The sequence below is a fragment of the Pogona vitticeps genome, chromosome 3 (assembly GCF_051106095.1).
Source record: "Pogona vitticeps strain Pit_001003342236 chromosome 3, PviZW2.1, whole genome shotgun sequence".
NCBI lineage: Eukaryota > Metazoa > Chordata > Lepidosauria > Squamata > Agamidae > Pogona > Pogona vitticeps.
This window is the reverse complement of record NC_135785.1, coordinates 123,081,391-123,102,500: the sequence shown is the minus strand read 5'-3', so window position 1 is coordinate 123,102,500 and position 21,110 is coordinate 123,081,391. Positions and strand designations below refer to the sequence as shown.

The 21,110-nt window shown below is 40.8% G+C and overlaps 1 protein-coding gene across 3 annotated transcripts in view; it reads right to left on the bottom strand.

Moving 5' to 3' along the window:
• The window catches only part of EPSTI1 (epithelial stromal interaction 1), a 62,762-nt gene extending 42,944 nt beyond the window's left edge, over positions 1-19,818 (bottom strand). For 2 of the 3 annotated variants that reach the window (XM_020797026.3, XM_020797025.3), the window contains exons 1-3: positions 15,914-16,938; positions 12,644-12,702; positions 1,629-1,712 (exon numbers count right to left, since the gene is read on the bottom strand). In XM_020797026.3, the coding sequence (XP_020652685.3) occupies positions 1,629-1,712; positions 12,644-12,702; positions 15,914-16,317 (547 nt within the window). In that variant the 5' untranslated portion in view covers positions 16,318-16,938. Of the gene's footprint in view, positions 1-1,628; positions 1,713-12,643; positions 12,703-15,913; positions 16,939-19,669 lie in introns of those variants that run through there. The other variant, XM_078390706.1, reaches the window with a different exon arrangement.
• Positions 19,819-21,110: the final 1,292 nt, after the last annotated feature.

The following is a 21,110-nucleotide window of genomic DNA, read 5'->3' as shown; positions in this document are numbered from 1 at the left end:
AGACAACTGATTAGAACTGTGGTTTACAACCTTGGGTAACCCAGGACTGCAACTCCCAGAAGCTTTCAACCATTAGCTGTGCTGACCAGGGTTTCTTGGAATTGCACTCCATGAACTGCTAGGTTACCCCAGGTTGAGAACCACTGGACTGGAAGTTTAAATGTTCCTTTATTAGCATGTGCAAAGCAATATAAAGTGTGCTGCTTATTGCCATCTCATAGCACTTAATGCACTCTCTAGGTGGATTATAATTTAATTATGCAGGCTACATATTGCCCTGCCACCCCCACCCCCTAAAGCACACTGGGTACTCAATTTACTAACCTTGGAAGGATGGAAAGCTGAGTCAATCTCGAGCTGGCTATCTCAGCCCGTCAAGATTGAACTCAATGGGCTTAGGCTGTAAGCAGAGTCCTGACTGCAGCACTGCAGTTTAACTAGTGTTCCATGAGGCTCATTGTGCCAGCGCCTCCTCAATAGAATGAATAGAATTAATGGAATTCTAAGAAATCCCATTGGTTAATGCTTTCTAAAACCTTTTATAATGTTCAGCTACTTTGAATTCATATGGGGTATTAACTAAGAAACAGCAACAACAAAACCCTAAAGAAATTAAATGTGTAATTAATTCTTATTGCATAAAAAGGAACAGAGCAACAACTTAAACATGTTGTTAATAAAGAAAATTAGAGATTATTCATTACCATGTTCACAGTAAAAGAAGAAAAACCTCCAGATAGAAAAGTTTTAACACAGGAAAAGCCTACTAATGAATAGAAATTGCTTATAGAAACTTCTATGGAAGAGGAAGGCACCGTACTGTTATTATTATGCTATGTGGAACCTTCATTTTGAATTCCACTGCCAACTAATTATAAAAAGCAATGTCTCAGCAGTGCTGAAGGGCTTGACTATGAAAGCAACCTGAATTTCTGTTATATTACAAAGTAAACTATAAATCCTCCAAAATATTGCTGAATCAGCCTCTCAAGCAGACAATCTGGGCCTTTGGCCTCTGTTCAATACTTCATTACTATTTCCCATCACTTCCAACACTTCATCAGCCTTCCCAAACTATTCAATAGAACATTTTGAAGCTTCAGATAAGAATTTATGAAATACATTATATGGGTGACCAAGAGCAAAAACAGACTATTGCCTCCACTGTCACGTCATGCAATTTGATCAAGAAATATTATGTTTTTCTGACACACACAAAAAATGATGAAACCCCCATTTATTGGTTAGGGTTCTATCACAGAACTGACAATGCATTTTGTAAACAGAATTGTCCCCTGCCCTCTAGCTTCATAAATTAGTTGATGATAAAATTTGGCTTACTACTAGCTATAGACAGGCACTATTTCCATAAATGAAAAATTCCAAAGTATATATATTCAAGGCAAAATAACAACCCGTAAGGTTTGAAAGTTAAAGAATGTTCACCATTTGGCCACTAAAGCTTTAGTTTCTTAAAGTGCAGACACTTTTTATTCTCACTGTTACTGAATTCTGAAAAATTATTTAAATTCTTCAAATCAGTAAATATGAAGTTTATTCCTCAAGCCTCTGTGTTTTTTGTAAGGAAGGTACTGTCTTGTCTCCATTTATTTGTTTGTTTACTTTACCCAGTTTCTGGGGTGTCAAGGTAATTGGTCCAGGCTTGTGTTGTTCCTTCCATTTTGCCAGGTCTTCTAGCTCTTTATTAGCAACTGAAACAAAGTAAAGGAGATAAAGAATGAAAAGCCTTTGACGAAGCACAGAAGAATCATTAAAAAGTTTGAATCAAAAATGGTTCAAAAATGATCACTTTAAGGGCAAAAGAAACAGAAATATCCAAAGAACCACTAAGAACAAGCTTTCCATTCACAAGGGCCTATGAACATATATATGTTTAGTCCATGGTAAAATGACATTCACAGAGCCTGGACTTACTACAATCAGTGACATAATTACTTTTTTACTGCTTCAAGGAATAAATGTAGATACTATATTGTTATTTTAAATGTTATAATGGTGATTGGTTTTGAGGTGTTCTTTTGGGGGTATTGAGGTTTTTGTTTTTTGTTTTTTCATTCTTAGTTAAGTAATTAAAATAATCATAAATTAGCAAATTACTATTGAGCAAGGTAGTGGGTGCTTTTTAAAAGAAAAGCAATAAAATTGCTCAGATTTATTTCAAATACCTGAAGGTCTGTCCATGAAGTAGTACATAAATATACACACAAATGGAAAGCTGGTCTGTATGCCTGAAGCAAACAAATGGCCTACTGCAATATTACCTGCCTCAGCATCTTTGTATTGTGTTTCTTCAGAAGGTTATCAGGATCTTCATGTACAAAGTTTTAAGACCAATTCCTATACTTACTAGAAAATGACCAGTAGGAAAAATCTTACTGACAATTAATGCTGGTATAAGAGTAATTGTATAAATTGCAGCAGCGAATGGCTAATTAACAAGCTGCAATTTGCATTCAGAGTCACATGACAAGTCATGCAAATGGCCAATAACTAGGAATGTGAGCAGTAACTCATTAATAATCAGCAATTTGTTCTCACAGTTTATGCAATTTAACATACACTGGTATAAATCCCCTAAAGCATTCTGACTGGTATGTTTCACTGAAATCAGGATATTGTATCAGAGGATATACTTAATGACAGTTTAGGATAATTTAAATCATAGTCTTACAATCAAAAACAGCAATGCCCACATAAAAATGGGAACCATATTAACATTTTATGAATTTGAGGTTCTACACATAGTCCACGATGGACTGATGCTGCACCAACATCCAAATGAACTGCAAAGGCTATAAAAATGACAGAGATGAACAGTAATAGAAGTCAAATGTTATCAAAAGGAGGATAATTCTGTTTAACGTTTATGCTTTAATTGATAGAAATAAGCTGGAACTTAAAACTTATCCCCACTTCCGTTGCCTTGTCTCAATGAAGACAGATCCTGACAAACAACTTTGATGGCTGTTATCCGGTTCTCTAATTGAGGAAAGCTCCCAAAAAGAGAGAGAGACTGAGACACGGAGACTTCTATTGAGGTTTGTTTATTGCAACGCTACTGCAGATAGCGGGAAGAAAACCATTCACCTAAATTGAGGTGATTAGGGTTTTCTCCAAAGAACAAAGGGATTGGTACAATCTTATAGCCTGTCCCTTCAGGGCGATTGGGGTGGGCTCACAATCTCCTTAAAAGGTCATTAAGTTAGTTAGCAAAATTCATTGGATTAGTGAAAACACATTTTAAACATGCGCAGAACAATTCACTTTCCCTAAATCGTCCTTTTGTCTTTTGTTAGCCTCTGCATTCCATTCTTATCTATTGTTAGTGTTGCTTCTCAGGAAGCGTAAGTCCTTGAGCTGCGAAGTAAGAAAGCAAGGGAAGGGGGGTCGAGCCTGCTTTTACGAGGCTGGCTAATCTCTTCTTGAATACACAAACCAAACAGCCTGTCCCAAGTAAGAACAATCTTTTATGAGGCAATTGCCTAATTGAATAAGTCAAACATTTACTCCTATCATGGCTACAGTCACCACAGAGTCTGCACAGCATCCCACCCCAGCCCTCTGCTGAAGGCAGCACAGCTTAAGGAGCCAAGATTGCAGCCATGTTCTTTTCTGTCTTCCACCACTTATGTTTGTAGGTATGTATACTACAGTATTTGTATGTCCGCTTCCTCTCCATAGGGGACCTAAGGTGGTTCACAACAACTAAAACTATAAAACAAATAACTGTATTAAAAATACTATATAGAGATCATATTAAACATAATTAAACATATATTAAGGTTAAAAGCAAAGAATTTGAACACATTTTAAAACATGCAAGTTAATAAAAACAAAATTGCAGAAGCACTTACTGCTTGAAAGCCTGCCTGAAGAGGAAGGTCTTTGTCGGACCATGGAAGGATAAGAGAGAGAGGGGACTGTGACAACCCCAGACCTACTGGAGTATGCCACACTCTAATTATGCTGCCACCAACCATTCCCTGTAAGGAGTCACACAGACCAGGAATGGATTTTTAACAAACAAAAGAACAAGGTTTATTTAAATAACAAACAGGGTAAATAAAAAGATCAAGTAAACAAGATACTGTAACGTGGCTTAGTCTCAATCATACATATAACAGTTTGGTTCACACAGAACACTTTCCATATTATGAAACCTGAACCTATCAGGTATGTACTAACTGACACACAGTTGTACTCAGTCTGACACACAGACTCCAACTCCTCTCTCCACACAAGCTCCCAAATATATATACAGTACAGCTCCTCCCCCTGATGTCCCGCCTTCCACTCCCCATAGGATGGAACTTTCCCTCCAAACCCATGACAGACAGGTACCATCAGTGCTGTATGTAACACCTCCCCTCTTTATAAGTTGTTTTGCAGGGGAAAAGCTAAAGTGCTTTTCTCCAAAAAACAACCAGGATCAAACACAAACAGTTATACATTAGAACACACAATACCATACTTACTCTAGGTTAAACACATCACTTATGCATTTAACATTAACATTTACAATACATTAAGTTACCTTTATTAATACAAACCAAGCATGTTTAATAAACAGGTACAATTAACTTTTGGTCACCAAAATATACATAGTCCATGTTTCTTCGCCGTCTTCACTCTTCGGGTCTTCTTGACAAGGCGTCAGCAACACAGTTCATTGACCCTCTGACCACCTTCACTTCGAAGTCATAATCTTGCAGATTTAAAGCCCACCTCATAAGTTTACTATTGTGGGTTTTCATTGTCTTTAACCACTGCAGTGGTGAGTGGTCAGTGCACAGAACAAAATGTCTTCCCCAGATGTAAGGCTTGGCCTTCTGGATCGCGTATACTATGGCCAGGCACTCCTTTTCCACGGTTGCCAGATGTCTCTCACCTTTCTGGAGTTTCCTACTCAGGTAGGACACTGGATGCTGGTCACCATTTTCATCCTCCTGGCAAAGAACTGCTCCTACCCCGCTGTTAGACGCATCGGTGTAGATGATGAACTCCCGGTCGAAGTCTGGAGCACGCAGCACTGGATAATTGATGAGCGCCTCCTTCAACTTCCGGAACGCCTCCTCACAGTCGCTGGTCCACGGGATGCGGTCATCAGTCTTCTTCCACGTCAGATCGGTCAGCGGAGTCGCCATCTCGCTAAACCTCGGGATGAACTTTCTATAGTAGCCCACCAACCCAAGAAATGATTTGACTTTTTTCTTGGTGTTGGGTCTGGGCCAATCACGAACGGCTTCTATCTTGGCCTCTAGGGGTTTTATCACTCCTCCCCCTACTATGTGACCCAAGTATTTTATTTCTGGGCTACCCAGCTGCAGTTTGTTCTCTTTGCAGGGCCTAGGCCAAAGCACTTCCTCCCCTGGGTTAAAGTGCCTCTCCCTGGCTTTCTGGTCATACCAGGTTTTCTGTCTAACCTGAGCTTGCAGGTTCTCTGCTGCTAGCTCTAGGTTTCTCTTTAGGTCATTCATTAAAGAGTCTATATATGTCACAACATCTTGTGGGTCATCCTGGATGATATGTTCCCAATTTTGTTTGATTAAATCTAGTGGACCTTTCACCCTTCTCCCAAACAAAAGTTCAAACGGACAGAACCCGGTACTGGCTTGTGGCACTGATCGATAAGCAAACAAAAGGGATTGCAGCTTCTGGTCCCAATTGTTTGGATTCTCTGCCAAGTAAGCCCTAATCATGCGCATCAGAGTCCCATTGAACTTCTCCGTTAAACCATTACTTTCGGGGTGATAGGCAGTGGTTTCCTTGTGTTTAATTCCACAGATTTGCCATAACCGTTTCATGAGCTTTGATGTAAACGATGTGCCCAAATCTGTGATTATTTCTGAGGCAAATCCCATCCTGGACATATACCCCACCAAGGCATCGGCCACTGTGTTAGTTTCAATGTTAGTCAAGGGTATGGCTTCGGGGTACCTCGTGGCATGGTCCACAATGGTGAGAATGAACCTGTTTCCCCTCTTTGTGGCCTTGGGCAAAGGTCCCACAATATCCACTCCTATACATTTGAACGGGGTGTCAATCACAGGCAAAGGGCACAACTTCGCTTTGGTCCTGTCACGGTTATTCCCCTGCCTCTGACACACATCACATTGTTTACAGAACTCCTTGATCTGCTTCCCTATTTCAGGCCAGTAAAAATTCTGTGTGATTCTCTGCTGTGTTTTGTTCACCCCTAAGTGCGCAGCAAACATGTCAGAGTGCCCCCTTTGTAAGATCATGGGGCGATACTTTTCAGGTACCACTAGCTGACTTCTGATCCCATCTCCCCCTTTTGAGATATTCATCAGGGTCTCTCTATATAAAATTCCCTTTTTCTCACAAAATCTCGCTGTGGTTTCAGGTGTTAGCTGTGTGTCTGTCACCTGTTCAAAACACTTTTGGAGAGTGGCGTCTGCCTTTTGCTCTTGGCCAAATCGGCTGTCTGTGGTTAAGGTTTCCACCACAGCTTCGGAACTACCCTCATCTGCTTCCGTCTCGGGCTCTTCAGTACCCCCCTGAACTGTCCCCGTGGTAGCTTGTGAACGTGTAATCACTAGCACCCGTTTCACATGTTCAGCCAGGTCATTTCCCACGAGCACGGCTGCTGGCAGAGTCGATGAAATCGCTAGCCGCCAAACTCCCCTCCAGCCTTGAAAGCTCACAGGTACCTCAGCTACTGGCAGTGAGATCACCTGTCCCTCAATCCCTGCCACCTTCAAGCTCTCATTTGGGATTATATACTCCCTAGGAATAATATCTGGATGGCACAGGGTCACCTGGGAACAAGTATCCCTTAGCCCCCTATACTGATGGTCAAGTATTCCTACGTCCACCCCTGCGGTCTCAAACAATTGTGAATCTGTTCTCACTAGTAAGCAGCGCTTGACCTCCACAAGAGGACCATTTTCCCCAGCCTGATCAGCAGATGTAACTGTTCCAGATTGAGTAGCCATGGTAACAGGCTCCCTCAATGGCAAGGAGCTTTGCTCTGTCTGGACACAGAACACAGCTTTTGGCTTGGTTCCACTCAAATCATGCGGCAAATTTCCCTTTATCTGCTTCCATTTCTCACACTCTGAGATTAGATGGCCCTTTCCCTGACAGAAATAACATTTTCTGCTGTACTTGGAGTCTTTCTCATCTGGTTTTGGTTTTCCCTCCAAAATCTGAGGTCTGGACTGGCTCTGCCCAGAAGTTTTATCAACAAAATGGCCGCCCATTTTTGGCGGGCTCTGAACTAACCCTTTGGAGTACTTAGGGTCCCATGTTTCCCTCATGTTTTCTTCAGAATAATTCAGGTTTTGATGTTGTGCCTTAACCTGGGTGCCTTCTTTTGGTTTCTTTTCTAGCTGCAATTTCTTCTCTTTTATTCTCAAATCCAGCTCCTTTTTCTTAGCCTCAAACTCAGCCCTGATCTGTAAAATTTCTTCCTCAGCCCTAGCTTTTATCTCTTTTACTTTTTCTTCAGTCTTATCTCTTATTTCTTTTAATTTAATGTCTTTTTGCTGATTATATTTTTCAAGATCTTGCTCACTTTGTCTGGCCTGAGCCTCATACTTTTCTCTTTCCGAAATTTCTTCAACTGATAAATTGTTATTTCTCTTATTTAGGAATGTTAATTCTAATTGTGCCATTCTAATTCTGTGTTTCAGTTCCATCTCTTCTATCCTCATGGCCATTCCCCTTTTCTTGGCATCTGCCTCTGACTGACTGATTTCAGCTCTTTCTCTGGCCTCCCTTTCCAATTGTCTCATTCTAAATTCATGCTGTTGGGCTAGGAGCATTTTTCTGAGTTCTAAGGTCTGTTCTCCCGTGCTCTCATCCTGCACTGAGCCAAATTCCTCCTCAGAACCTTGGTCTACCTGTGGGTCCCTTACTTCCCCCATTTCTGCCATTTGGCTTCGAGTCAAGGGCATAATCCCCCCCCAGAACAGGCTGCCTTCAAAAGTCAAGCCTCAAAATAAAGCGACGACTTTTTTCTTTTTGCCTCAGGAACAGCCTTCTATAGATTGCTGCTGTTCCTTCAGCACTAACTTGCTACTGTTACCAGGCAGAATCCACCCCCTCTGCTAGGCCTCTCAGCAGACAGGCTAGATCACTGTTACTTCACACAGCTTTGCCTCAGCCCTTTCCCGCCAAAACGGGTTGCCTCAGAGCTCCCTAATCTAGTCCCCAATCTGAGTGTGCACGTTCTTCCATTAGCGTACCTCCCCGTGAGGTAAGCCTAGAAGATTACCTACGCTCCCTCAGATTGTCCCTGACTAGACCCCCCTTGCTCTGGGCACACCTGCCAAGGCTTTGCTGGACCACTGGACAACTGGACCAGTCGTATCCCACACGCTGGACACCAATCAATGTGACAACCCCAGACCTACTGGAGTATGCCACACTCTAATTATGCTGCCACCAACCATTCCCTGTAAGGAGTCACACAGACCAGGAATGGATTTTTAACAAACAAAAGAACAAGGTTTATTTAAATAACAAACAGGGTAAATAAAAAGATCAAGTAAACAAGATACTGTAACGTGGCTTAGTCTCAATCATACATATAACAGTTTGGTTCACACAGAACACTTTAAAGTAAAGCACAGACCCTGAACCTATCAGTTCTGGCTACCTATAAAGAAACCTGAACCTATCAGGTATGTACTAACTGACACACAGTTGTACTCAGTCTGACACACAGACTCCAACTCCTCTCTCCACACAAGCTCCCAAATATATATACAGTACAGCTCCTCCCCCTGATGTCCCGCCTTCTACTCCCCATAGGATGGAACTTTCCCTCCAAACCCATGACAGACAGGTACCATCAGTGCTGTATGTAACAGGGACCAACCTGGTTTCTCAGGGCAGCACGTTCCACAGCCTGGGAGTTACTCGTATAACCAGCCTACAGTTTGGTGTCCTCACCAAACAAGCTTGGAAGGGTGCAGGAACCAAGACTAGGGCCTGCCCAGAAGATCTTCAAAGCTGAGAAGGCCTATCTGGGGTGATACAATTCTTATTGTAGCCTGACCCATACAAGGCTTCGCAAGTAATAACCAGCACTTTCAACTGGGCCCAGAAAGAGGCAGGCAGCCAGTGAGGGTAATGTAATAAGGAACTTACATGCTCCCTATTATTAGCATCAGTCTGGCTGCAGGATTTGAAACAGCTGAAGTTTCTGGATGTAATTTCCTAAGCAGTTTGCTTCCCTGAGGGGCAGGGATGAAGAGGAAAAGGAAGTCAAATATTCTCCAGCCCTGGTTTGGTACACTAGGAAAATCTTTCTCAGAGTGAGGCAAATGGCTTAAAAGATATCACTAGATCAGGCCTGCAGATTGTGTTCAGCCCAAGCTGGGGAGATGAGACTTGCAAGATGTATGCTTGAGATGCTTGTGGATTCTCCCTTTGAACTCAGATCAGGGACTACCAACCATTCCCACATAACGCCTTCTGTGGTCTCTCAATGCAACAAATCTCTTTCTGCCTCCAGTCCTCCTGTTTTTGCAAGCCTGATCCTCTTTCACCAGAAATTTTACCTTCTGCCTATGTGAGAATATGAGATGCTCAGACACACTTTTAACAATTATTGTACTCATCTGGATGATTCAAAGTGAGAGGGATGTTCCCTTACTTTTTGAATTGCATCCTTAGGTAGGGGTTAAAATCAATGAGAGCACAATCCTTTATACATGTACTCTGAAGTAAGTTCCACTAAGTTCAATGGGGCTTTTCCCAGGTAAAAATTATGATGACTTAATCTGTAAGACCTAAGCAGGGATTTTAATAACAGGAAACTTTGGAAGTCATTAACTCAGAGGATTGCCATAAGCCAGAAACAGCATGATGGTACATAAACAACAACATTTAACAAGATTGAGAGGGAGTCATAATGTAACCTATCGCAGCAATTTAGGTACCCAACTCAGGTTCTATCATTAAAGAAAGTCTACTTAAAAGTATAAATCCCACTATATCCATATGAGTAAGGGCACAGGAAGATTTATTTCTCAGAAAAGCTGAATCAGTTTGCATAGTTAAGTAACTAGGGCTGAACGTTTTTATTTATTGGACTTCATCCCCCAGAATTCACCAGGAATTTCCTTAGTCAGAATTCTAAGGGCTTTCACCAAGAAATTGAACTCCTCACAGAAGTTTTTAACTTACTACAAGTGAAGAATAATGCTTTGCCAGCCATTTTATTCCTGTGAACAAGATGAAGGAAATGAGTAAGAGGACTTAACTCAGAGGGAGCTGCAAGGGATAAGGGAACTGCTAGCATCTCTACCTATTAGGTTCCATACAGGGTGCCTCTCAAAAAATTACCAGTCCCCTAATCCCTTGTGGCTACCACTAAGCTTCACTACACAAGCATGTATAGAGTGAAGAACTTCAAATAATACATGCTGAACCTGGTAGCCATCAATATTTAATTAGCCTTATAGCGCAAGATTAAAGAGTCTAAACCAATAGATAATAAGGATAGCTTGGAATGGGGGGGATTAGTATTTTTGGCATCAAGATAGGTGTTCTATATTTAAGAACCATGTGGACTTGGGTTTTTAGGATGTAATTGGATGCAAAATGTGCAGTTGGAAAAATACTGCTGTTGAAAACTGACAGATGTGACGTGGCAGAAACAGACAAAAGATCAGACAGCTTATGCTTATCTGTTTGCTGAGAATTTACATGACAAATAACATAATGTAACATGATTATACAGTATAACTATGGTTTCCATACTTAAACTAAACTTCCCAAACCATGCTTTAACAACTTATTTTTTACCAGAACCTTCTCTTTGTATGAGAGTTTGTACATAGAGCTTCAAGGGTAGCTGTGGCGAACAGCCCACACGTCACTCCTGTCAGTCATTTTAGAGCTCTAGTGCAGGAGCCTATGACAAGACAGGAGGGGCGGAGTCAACAGAACTAGGGAGATAGAGAGTCAGTTAAGGTAGAGATTGTGAAGTGTTTAGACAAGAGATTGGAAAGTTGGTATGTTAGAGAATATTAAAGAGTTAACAGTAATAAGAAATACATAGACGGAATATATTGAAACCTTGATTAAAGTGAACGAATTCAAACAAGCGTACATGTAATCAAATCCACGTTTATTGAATGAATAATAAAAGAACATCAATGATTTTACTTCTGTGATTTACCTACCAAACCATAAATAAACCTTGTTATATTTGGCAGCAATAGTCTGAGATTCATATTTGGTACAGTGAGGGTAATATCCTCTGGTGGCAGCATAAAAGGGTGAAAAGAACAAGTGTCCAAAGGTGAACCCGTGTGAGTGGGAAAACAAACAGGGGACACTGGGAGTGTGCAACAGTAGCATTAGAAAAAAAATCATGGATAGTATTCTCCATTGTGTGTGCCAACAATTGAAAATAATATTCACATGGTCATGGTAAAAACCTTTAAGTAAGTTTATTTTACAGATACTGTATACAGTAAACAAATGATGCTTTAAACATTTGGTTTGATGCAGACTTCTGCTTGAGAGACATATAATATATTCTTATTATCTTCCTTATCAGACATAGTAAGACAAGCAAATTCCCAACAGAACAATAACTGTCACTTGTTTTATCTATCTGGCAGTTCATCCAGATAACATATATATTCCAACTTTCTTCTTTACCTTTTACCAGTAATGAAAGTATGCAGGCCTTATTGACTTGCAATGCAAAATGGGCCAATTTAAACCACCAGTTGTGTACTTTACAGGAAATCATAGTAGAAGCAGAAATATTAGCTATATGTCACAGACTCTAAAGCAAGCACCCAGTCCGATAATTTGTGTTTTGCTCTTGCTCACAAGGCATTTGTACTGTTGCTTTAATAGGGAAAAAAGACCCTGCATGATGGCTCCTCTGCCCCAGGAAACTGAATTTTGACTCCTGGGACTATGTCAGGGATCCACTTGGGAATGAGTAACTTATAAACACACACACACACACAGAGAGAGAGAGAGAGAGAGAGAAGGAATAAGAAAATTATTAGGGAGGGGAAAACAGAAAGCAAGAGGAAGGTTTCAGTGAAATGCATGGGAAATAAGGTTTTCAAAAACTCATGTAGCTGTTTCCTCTTCTCCAAAAGTCAAAACAGGGATGGAGTTAGAGAGAAGTAAAATAATGGGCAGAGGTTTTCTACTTTTCTTTTATACGGTTTTCTGTTAATCACCTAACTAAAATGACATGTTGCCATTAATGTCACTCTTAAAAATTGATCCTCTTCAAAAAAAAAAAATCAAATTCAGCTAAGTTTAGGTTGAACTCAAAATTAGATAACAAAACTATTAACTATTTTCTACATACTTTCCCATCTCAGAAAATATACCAGTTACAAAGTGAGCTTTATACTAAAAGCCAGGTGTGCCTACAATACAGGAAGCTGCACTGCATCAAACCACTGTGCCATCAACACTTCTATTAGTTAACACATAACCCAAGTGGCATGTGGTGTGTCAGGACAAACGATACAGCCACTTCCCAGTGTGCCAATATCCAGGTACCTGCCAGCAAGAGGTATCAAGCAACCAATAGGCTCCATATACATATTTGCAGACATACCCAGGGCTACACACTAGACAAAGTTTGGTTATCTGGCCACATACTTACTTCTTTGCAACTGAGCCCTTCGTGTTGGATTTGGAGGTACTGCAACATGTGCACCCAAACTAGAAGAGGAAAGAGAAGAAAGGGAAGTTATCACCCAGTGATTAACTAGAAAGACACATTGGTAGTTAAAATAGCACTGTAGCATAAAGATCCAGGACTTCACATGGATTTTGGCTGCATCTCCAGAGAGAGGTGTTTCTTCGCCAAGACCGTCAACTTGAGGAACTGATTTGAATTACTGATTTTATTAAGCAAGAATATAAATGTGAAGCGATTATTAAATATCTGGAGTAACTGCATGAGTTGTATCATGAATAATATGAGATGATTAATGACCAGAAAATAAAATTTCAACAAGAGATTTATAATATACTGTTATGATGGCTTTTCCCCACTAAGCATAACTGGTAATCAGCCTCTCAAGAAACGATGTTACCTGTTACTAAGGGAGAAGAGAAGACTGTGGACAAGCCTTTAATTTTCAAGCCAGTTACCAGAAAAGGAAGTACGTGGTGGCACGCTATGAAAGTGCAATAAATCTTTTAAGATCATGTAGACAAGGGTTTCATGCACAGTTCAGTTCCATGGAAAACTCACAAAACCCTTTTGTACAAACTGACAGAAGAGGATCCAAAAGCATTCAAGCTTTTCAAAACAATCCTGTCAGCTGGCCGGAAGCCTTAATGAGGCCAAAGTACCTGGTGGGATCAGGTGTTCAAGAGCCAACTTCGCAAGGATCAAAATAAGTCAGAATTGACTTGATGGTATGTAATTAATTAAAAACAATCCCACAAAACAGTGATACAGCTGTGCTGCAGCTGTACAGTATCTTAAAGATACTGTTCCATTGTTTTAATAGTAAAATCAGAGCTTGAAATTTTAGTACAAAAGACCTACTTAGTTAAGATATTGTCTCTGTGTGTGTGTGTGTGTGTGTTCTGTGCCATCAAGAAGAAACAGACTTATAGCCACCCTAATAGCCTTTCAAGGTAAGTGAGATATTAAGGATTAGTTTTACCAGTTCCACTCTCCCAATGAGTTTCCATGGCTGAGTGGGAATTCGAACCTTGTTCTCCAGAGTCTGAGTACATTACTCTATCCACCACAAAACACTGGGAATCCACAAATATTAAGGTGCTAAATAGCAATAGATACTGTTTTTCTACTTTAACTCTATCTTGAAGCCTTACTAAACATTAAGGCATTAGACAGTGTTAAAGCAGAAAACAGTGTATATTTTTGTGGTTCCCCAATGCAAAGGAGGACAAATTCAGCAGATTGAGGACCAATCTTTTCCCTTCCAGATCTTCTGGGAGTTGTAGAGACTGCAAAAAGGAGAGACTCAAGAGCACTAGCCCACTTTGTGACAGCTTGACCTGTCTGGAGCAACTATGGAGAGAGTGAAATTGACCAGCATTGTTTCCAATGAGTGTTTGGAGAACTGTCCCTCTGTGTTTCCCAGAGTAGGTGTGTAGAGAGTACCTGAATGTCCATTTGTGCTGTGCTCAGATAAACCCAAAAGTAATGCAGAATGCTAACCTGCAATTCGTTTAAAAGGAGAGGTGAAGCTTTTTTATTTTCCTTTTGGCTAGGGAAACTATAGTTTGGGGAAGGAGAGGGGAGTGCAAAAACAGGCTTATGAAGCCTTGGACAAAGCCAGTGTCCTCCCTACTTAGCTTTTACCACCCCTGCCTGAGTGGCATTTTGTGTTTTATACCTTCAGATTGGCTCTTTTTAGAGATTAAGTTGGCTTCCCCAATCAGGCACTTCCTAGATGCTTTGGGCTACAATTGTCACAATCTCATTGCTAGCTTGAGAGATAAGAACAGCACTCTCATCTGGGAAGTGCCAGGTTGGCGAACACTATTTGAAAGCATGGCTCTCCAACTATACATTACCATTAATTAGCATTTATTCCCCCTTTTTCCTTCCCTGCTCCTAGCAAATGCTTATGCTGTTTGCTCATCCTTCATAAACCATGGACTATGGGTCTGGATGGGCAAAGGTTAGTAATGAATGATGTATTTATCCCACTTAGAAGACAATGCTCCAATACAAATACCTATGAGACCACTGGTTCCTCTTGTTCAAACGTCTGTACAATTATTTTCAGAAACTGACACGCCCATGTCTTTTCGTCTTCTCTTTCCTGTTTTCAGTGGGGTCATGTCAGTTATCAGGAGTCTGGCCATATCATTACAAATATTGCAGGCAGCGTGTGGTCTTACTGAATCTTAAACTCACCCATGAAACATGATCAAACATACCTAGATTATATACCAGACATCATCACTACATGTTACATCAAAAGGGTATGTGACAATCCATCCCCCTCCCTTAAACTAGCCTTCCACATGAAAGCAAAATAATGATCTGAACCTGAATGCAAGATACTTCAAAGACTTAATGCAAATCCATAGAACTAATCAAATTGCTGACCAAGAAACCCATCCTTCGCTTTGCTAAAATCAGCATCTTCTTTCTCTGTTAGAATATTTCATATACAATTATGGCAGTGACTAGAAGGATGCATCAACTCTGCCTGCTGCTGACAGGATAGGACATTTCAGTTAAAGGGATCATCTATAAATTCCTTTCAAAATAGTACACCACGATTCAACTTTAGTGTACACAAAAGCTCTTCAAAAGAGAGTTCTGTCCATGTCAGAGCAACAGTGACAACAGGAGGAAAAGAAAAAGGGGAAGTGTAGTCTTGCCTTTTCTGTGAAAGATAGCATTTTCCTATAAAGCTCTTCAAATGTCCTGTTTTATTCGGACACACTTTTTTATGTTTATACCATAAGCTGCCCAAATAATTTTCTTTCATGAGACAATTTTAAAATGCAAATAACTAGGTGTCTATACAGTTACCACCGTGCAAAGCTAATACAACACCAACAGAACAAACATCTATCCCCTATCTATGCCAGGCAAAGGATTTCGGGATCTCTTCTCCAACCTTCCATGTAAAGATTCCTTTTCTTCCAAGGAACAGTAGTCAGTCCTGTGAGGCTCCCACCTACACCCTGAAATTACATTTCACCCAGAATTATCGTACTTTTCTGCCACTGAGAACTTAACAGAACTGGGGCAGATGCGACCGAATATTCCCATCCCTGGCGTTTTACTTCTTGGGGAAAAAAATGTTTTACTTCTGAAAAAAGAATGTCTTCCTGATCCAGAGAAGTTCTCTGGCGCCTGGCGCCGGTGTGGCGGAGGATCAGAGGAGCATTAAGGACCTCGCCAAGACCACCAGGGCAGGCTACTTACCGGGGCTCGGGCAATCCCAAGGAGGGCGTTTGGCCCTCCGACGTCTCCTGATCCCGAGCGTCTCTGCGGGCTGCTTCTCCTTGCGAGAAGCAATCCCCTGCCTGATACCTGCGAGAGTCCGAGGAAGAAGCCGCAGCCCTCCAGTCAGGGCGGCTGCCGCCCCCTGCTCGCGTCCCATACATTTTTGCTCTCTCAGCGGGACTCGGCAAAGAAAACTGCCAGACACTCGTCAACAACACCCTTAAAGGAAGCAAATCAGAAAAACGCCTTTCTTCTGCCTTTAGTTTCAATTCCTCTCCAAATGCCTCGTCAACAACTCTAAAATCGCTCCCTTCCTTCTCACGTTCCTCTTTTGGCCTTAAAGATGTGATTTCCCACAAGTGCTTTTCTCCCCCTGCCATCATCAGCAATTTGACACCTGTGACATGAATGAAGTTAAAGCCAAACAACCGGATTCTTGGTTAAAAACGTTATGCACGCACTTCTTCCTTGCACCGTCTTCAGAAACAACTTTGACACAGGGCAGCAGGTGAACCTTTCTCCGTAACTTACTCTCCTCAGCTGCATCATTTCTGCTGGAAACCAAAGCAGTAGGGCTTCCCCAAAGCCAGCACAACTGTAAAACGTTATGCCATAAAACCACCGGTCTTCTAATGTGACATCTTGTTCTAGTGACAAAAACTACTCTCCTTACTTTTCAGGGTGTGTTTCAAAGTGGAAAAAACAACACGTGGTCCTTGTGCAAAATCCAAAGCTAAGGGTGAAAAGAATCCACTTTTTTTCTTCCTACTAAAAATACTCAACTTAACTTGTCTTTGATGAGCTAGTGGTTATTAAGGTCCGGGAATCTCGGTAGGAAAAAAAGCTGCTATCTGTTGTCGTTGTTTAGTCATTTAGTTGTGTCCGATTCCTTGTGACACCATGGAACAGAGCACGCCAGGCCCTCCTGTCTTCCATTGCCTCCTGAGGTTGGGTCAAATTCATGTTGGTAGCTTCGATGACACTGTCCAACTATCTCATCCTCTGTCGTCCCCTTCTCCTCTTGCCTTCACATTTTCCCAACATCAGGGTCTTTTCCAGGGAGTCTTTTCTTCTCATTAGATGGCCAAAGTACTGGAGCCTCAGCTTCAGGATCTGTCCTTCCAGTGAGCACTCAGGGTTGATTTCCTTTAGAATGGACAAGTTTGTTGTCCTTGGAGTCCAGGGGATTCTCAAGAGTCTCCTCCAGCACCACAATTCAAAGGCATCAATTCTGTGGCGGTCAGCCTTCCTTATGGTCCAGCTCTCACTTCCATACATCACTACAGGAAAAACAATGGCTTTGACAATGCGGACCTTTGTTGGCAAGGTGATGTCTCTGCTTTTAAAGATGCTGTCTAGGTTTGTCATCACTTTCCTCCCAAGAAGCAGGTTTCTTTTAATTTTGTGATCGGCAGTGATCATGGAGCCCAGGAAGGTCAAATCTGTCACTGGCTCCATATCTTCCCCTTCTATTTGCCAGGAGGTGATGGGGCCCGTGGCTATGATCTTAGTTTTTTTTTTTTTTTATGTTGAGCTTCAGACCATTGTTTCCACTCTCCTGTGTAACCCTCATTAAGAGGTTCTTTATTTCCTCCTCACTTTCTGCCACCAGAGTGGTATCATCTGCATACCTAAGGTTGTTGAAAGTTCTTCCGGCAATCTTAATTCTGGTTTGGGATTCCTCCAGTACAGCTTTTCACATGATGTATTTTGCATATAAGTTAAATAAGCCGGGGGACAATATACAGCCTTGTCGTACTCCTTTCCCAGTTTTGAACCAATCATTGGTTCCATATCCAGTTCTAACTGTTGCTTTCTGTCACACATATAGATTTCTCAGGAGATAGATATGGTAGTCAGGCACTCCCATTTCTTTTAAGAACTTGACATAGTTTGCTGTGGTCCACACAGTCAAAGGCTTTTGCGTAGTCAATGAAGCAGAAGTAGATGTTTTTCTGGAACTCTCTGGCTTTCTCCATAATCCAGCACATGTTAGCAATTTGGTCTCTAGCTCCTCTGCCCCTTCGAAATCCAGCTTGTAGTTCTCAGAGTTCTTGGTCCACATACTGCTGAAGCCTGCCTTGGAGGATTTTGAGTATAACCTTGCTAGCGTGTGAAATGAGTGCAATTGTACAGTAGTTGGAGCATTCTTTAGCACTTCCCTTCTTTGGGATTGGGATGTAGACTGATCTTTTCTAATCTGAGTAATCAACACTTCTGAGTTTTCCAAACTTGCTGGCATATTGAGTGTAGTACCTTAACAGTGTTATCTTTTAAGATTTTAAATAGTTCAACTGGAATGTCATCACCTCCACTGGCCTTGTTGTTAGCCATGCTTTCTAAGGCTCACTTGACTTTGCTCTCCAGGATGTCTGGCTCAAGGTCAGCAACTATACTCTCTGGGTTGTCCGGGATATCAAATCTTTCTGGTATAATTCCTCTGTGTATTCTTGCCACCTCTTCTTGATGTCTTCTGCTTCTGTTAGGTCCCTATCATCCCCTTCATAGATTGCTGCCTTCTTGCGGCGAAGGGGTTTGAATAAGTCAGAGAAGCTATGGGCTATGCGGTGCAAGGACACCCAAGACGGACAGGTCATAGTGGAGAGTTCTGACTAAACGATGCTATCTCTAGAGCACAGCTATTCATTTCTTAAGACTGGTCTAAGCAAACAAGAGAGCAACTACATCTACCCTCAAGGAGGACCGTACTACACCAGAGACTATCATGTTCCTTTAAGCCAGGGGTCTCCGATATGAGGGCCATATCATATATTTTCCCCTTTTTCGACGGGCAAAGGAAAAAAAGTTTTATAATGAATGAATAAGTTTTAGGGATAAAGTTTAGGTACTCAGTAATACTCTTAATTTGCCTCCAATTGATTGTGTTTTCACTTTGCGTAGTGAAATACGTAGTTTAACTTATAAGAATTAGTTCCAAACCTGGAATATCACTGGGAGAATGCAGCCAGAGGGAAGCAGTTTTGAAGCAATAATATAGGCAGAAGAAAGGCTCAGTTCTTATCTCTCGTCTGTTCATGCTGACTCTGAAAACTTCCAGCACTCCAGTTTATAAGGACTCAGCAGATTCTTCCTCTGCACTTTGGTTCTGAAGCTGCTTGCTATAGATTCCTTCCTTTTCTCTAATTCATATGCTAGCCAAACATGTATACAGCTACAAATCTTAATTATTATTGCTGCTGTGAAACTGATTTTTCATTCATTCTGTTTCCATATGCCTGACAAAGTGGATGTGTCCACAAACGCTCTCATTAAAATATAATAGTCTTTAAGATGCTGCTATATGTTTGTCTAGGTAAGTCAACTTCTTTGGTTATTTCTTGAACATGTTTTATTTGGCTACTGTCCTGTGTCTGCAATTAAAAACCCTTCTTTTTCCTGAATCAATTTGTTTGAGAGTTTTATTGTTGTGTTCTGTTGTTTTTTGAGGGTGTGTGTGGATTTAAATTTCCAGTGGACTCTACCCCACAGTGGATGTTATGGCGTGAGTGTAGGTAGATGAAACCAAGCTACTATAACAGGCAATGAAATATGTAGTGTGTTATAATGCCCCTGTTGCTACAGCATTCTACCCAGGTAAAAAGTTGGAAAACACTCTTTCACCCCTGCAAATCTTCCAAGATTGCTCATGAACACCAAGTTAATTTAAGGATAGTTTGGCCTTTACTGTTTCATTCTACAGGGTTCCTATGTTTTAATGAACAAGGATAAACTCACATTTTCTTTGATGTGTTGCCGTTTCCATGAGATATTAAAACTCGCCCAACCTTGTGGTCTTTTTTTACTTTTTTATCTTCTTTTGCCTCTTGAAGCAATGGCGGCAGTAATTTGGAGGGCTTTTTATTGGCCATCAATTATATTTAAGTAGCAAGTCTTGTTACTTGCATTTTTCACAGATTGTTGCTGTCAAAGAACATAGTTAAGGTTGTTTTTTGTTTTGCTTACATGCTAGTTCCAACTGCCACATTTTCCTAATATATACCATGTTTCCCAAAAAATAAGACAGGATCTTATGTTAATTTTTGCTCCAAAAATGCACTAGGGCTAATTTTCAGGGGATGTTTTATTTTATAGTCATGTCATCTTCTGGTTGCTGCACAATGCTGCACAATGGTGGAAGGTGGGGTTTCACTTAACTAGGGCTTATTTTAGGGGGTAGGGCTTATATGATTCATTATGCGATTCATACAATCCTGATTGGGATTGTATTTCTTTCATATTGTATTTATGGCTGTGGCAAAAAAAAAAAGGTTGAAAATGGCTGCTCTACAATATCACACGGGCACTTTTGTATATTGCATTTAAAATATTTCTGTGCTGCCTTTCTCCTCAAAAAGACTCAAGGCGGCTTACATCCCTAAAAACATTTAAAAGCTAAAACAGTAAGTATAAAAATATTTTTAAAATAATTTTTAAAGTACTATATTAAAATGGGTACACCTTTCCTGTTCAGCCTTATATACCAAGTTTTCTGAATTAGGAAGGTCCAATTTGAGCATCCGTTTTTCAGCAATCATTTAAAAAAGTCATTTAATTAGCAATAAGCACTTATTTCTCAACACATAATTATTTAACTGATTGTTTAGCCTCCCTCTCAAGCGTTCTTTGTCTTTAGATTAGGAGTACAAATCAGAAGCAGAGCTTTGGAAAAAAAGTGTTTTTTTAATTTTACGGTAACTCCCAGGATCCTCCAGCCAGTAAGATCAATGCCCATACTGCCTGGGAGACTGGGAAATTGCAGCCGGATTAATTTTCCCAATCTCTGCCTAATTAATTAAAGTGCTTAATTGGAACAACCATCAAAGGTACTGAACAGTGGTGACAGAAAATAGGGAAATTGTGTTTTGTCTTGGGATGTGGCTTTTTTTGTTTGTTTGTTTTTTGGAATGCATTTATTCCACTAAAAAATAAAAGTTCTTTGGCTGGCTGAACAGTTCATGGAGATAGGTGGGTTGGGATTTCCATTCCGTATTATGCCTCCAGGATGAAAAGCCAGCCTGTGTGTTCTTGGACAAGCTGCATAAGTCCCAGGATAGCCCCAAAGAAGCGAATACTGTAAACCACTTCTGAGTATTCTCTAACTAGAAAACACTGAAAAGGGCCGCCATAAGTCAGAACTGACTTGATGGCACGATTGTTTTTATCATTACGTTCTTTA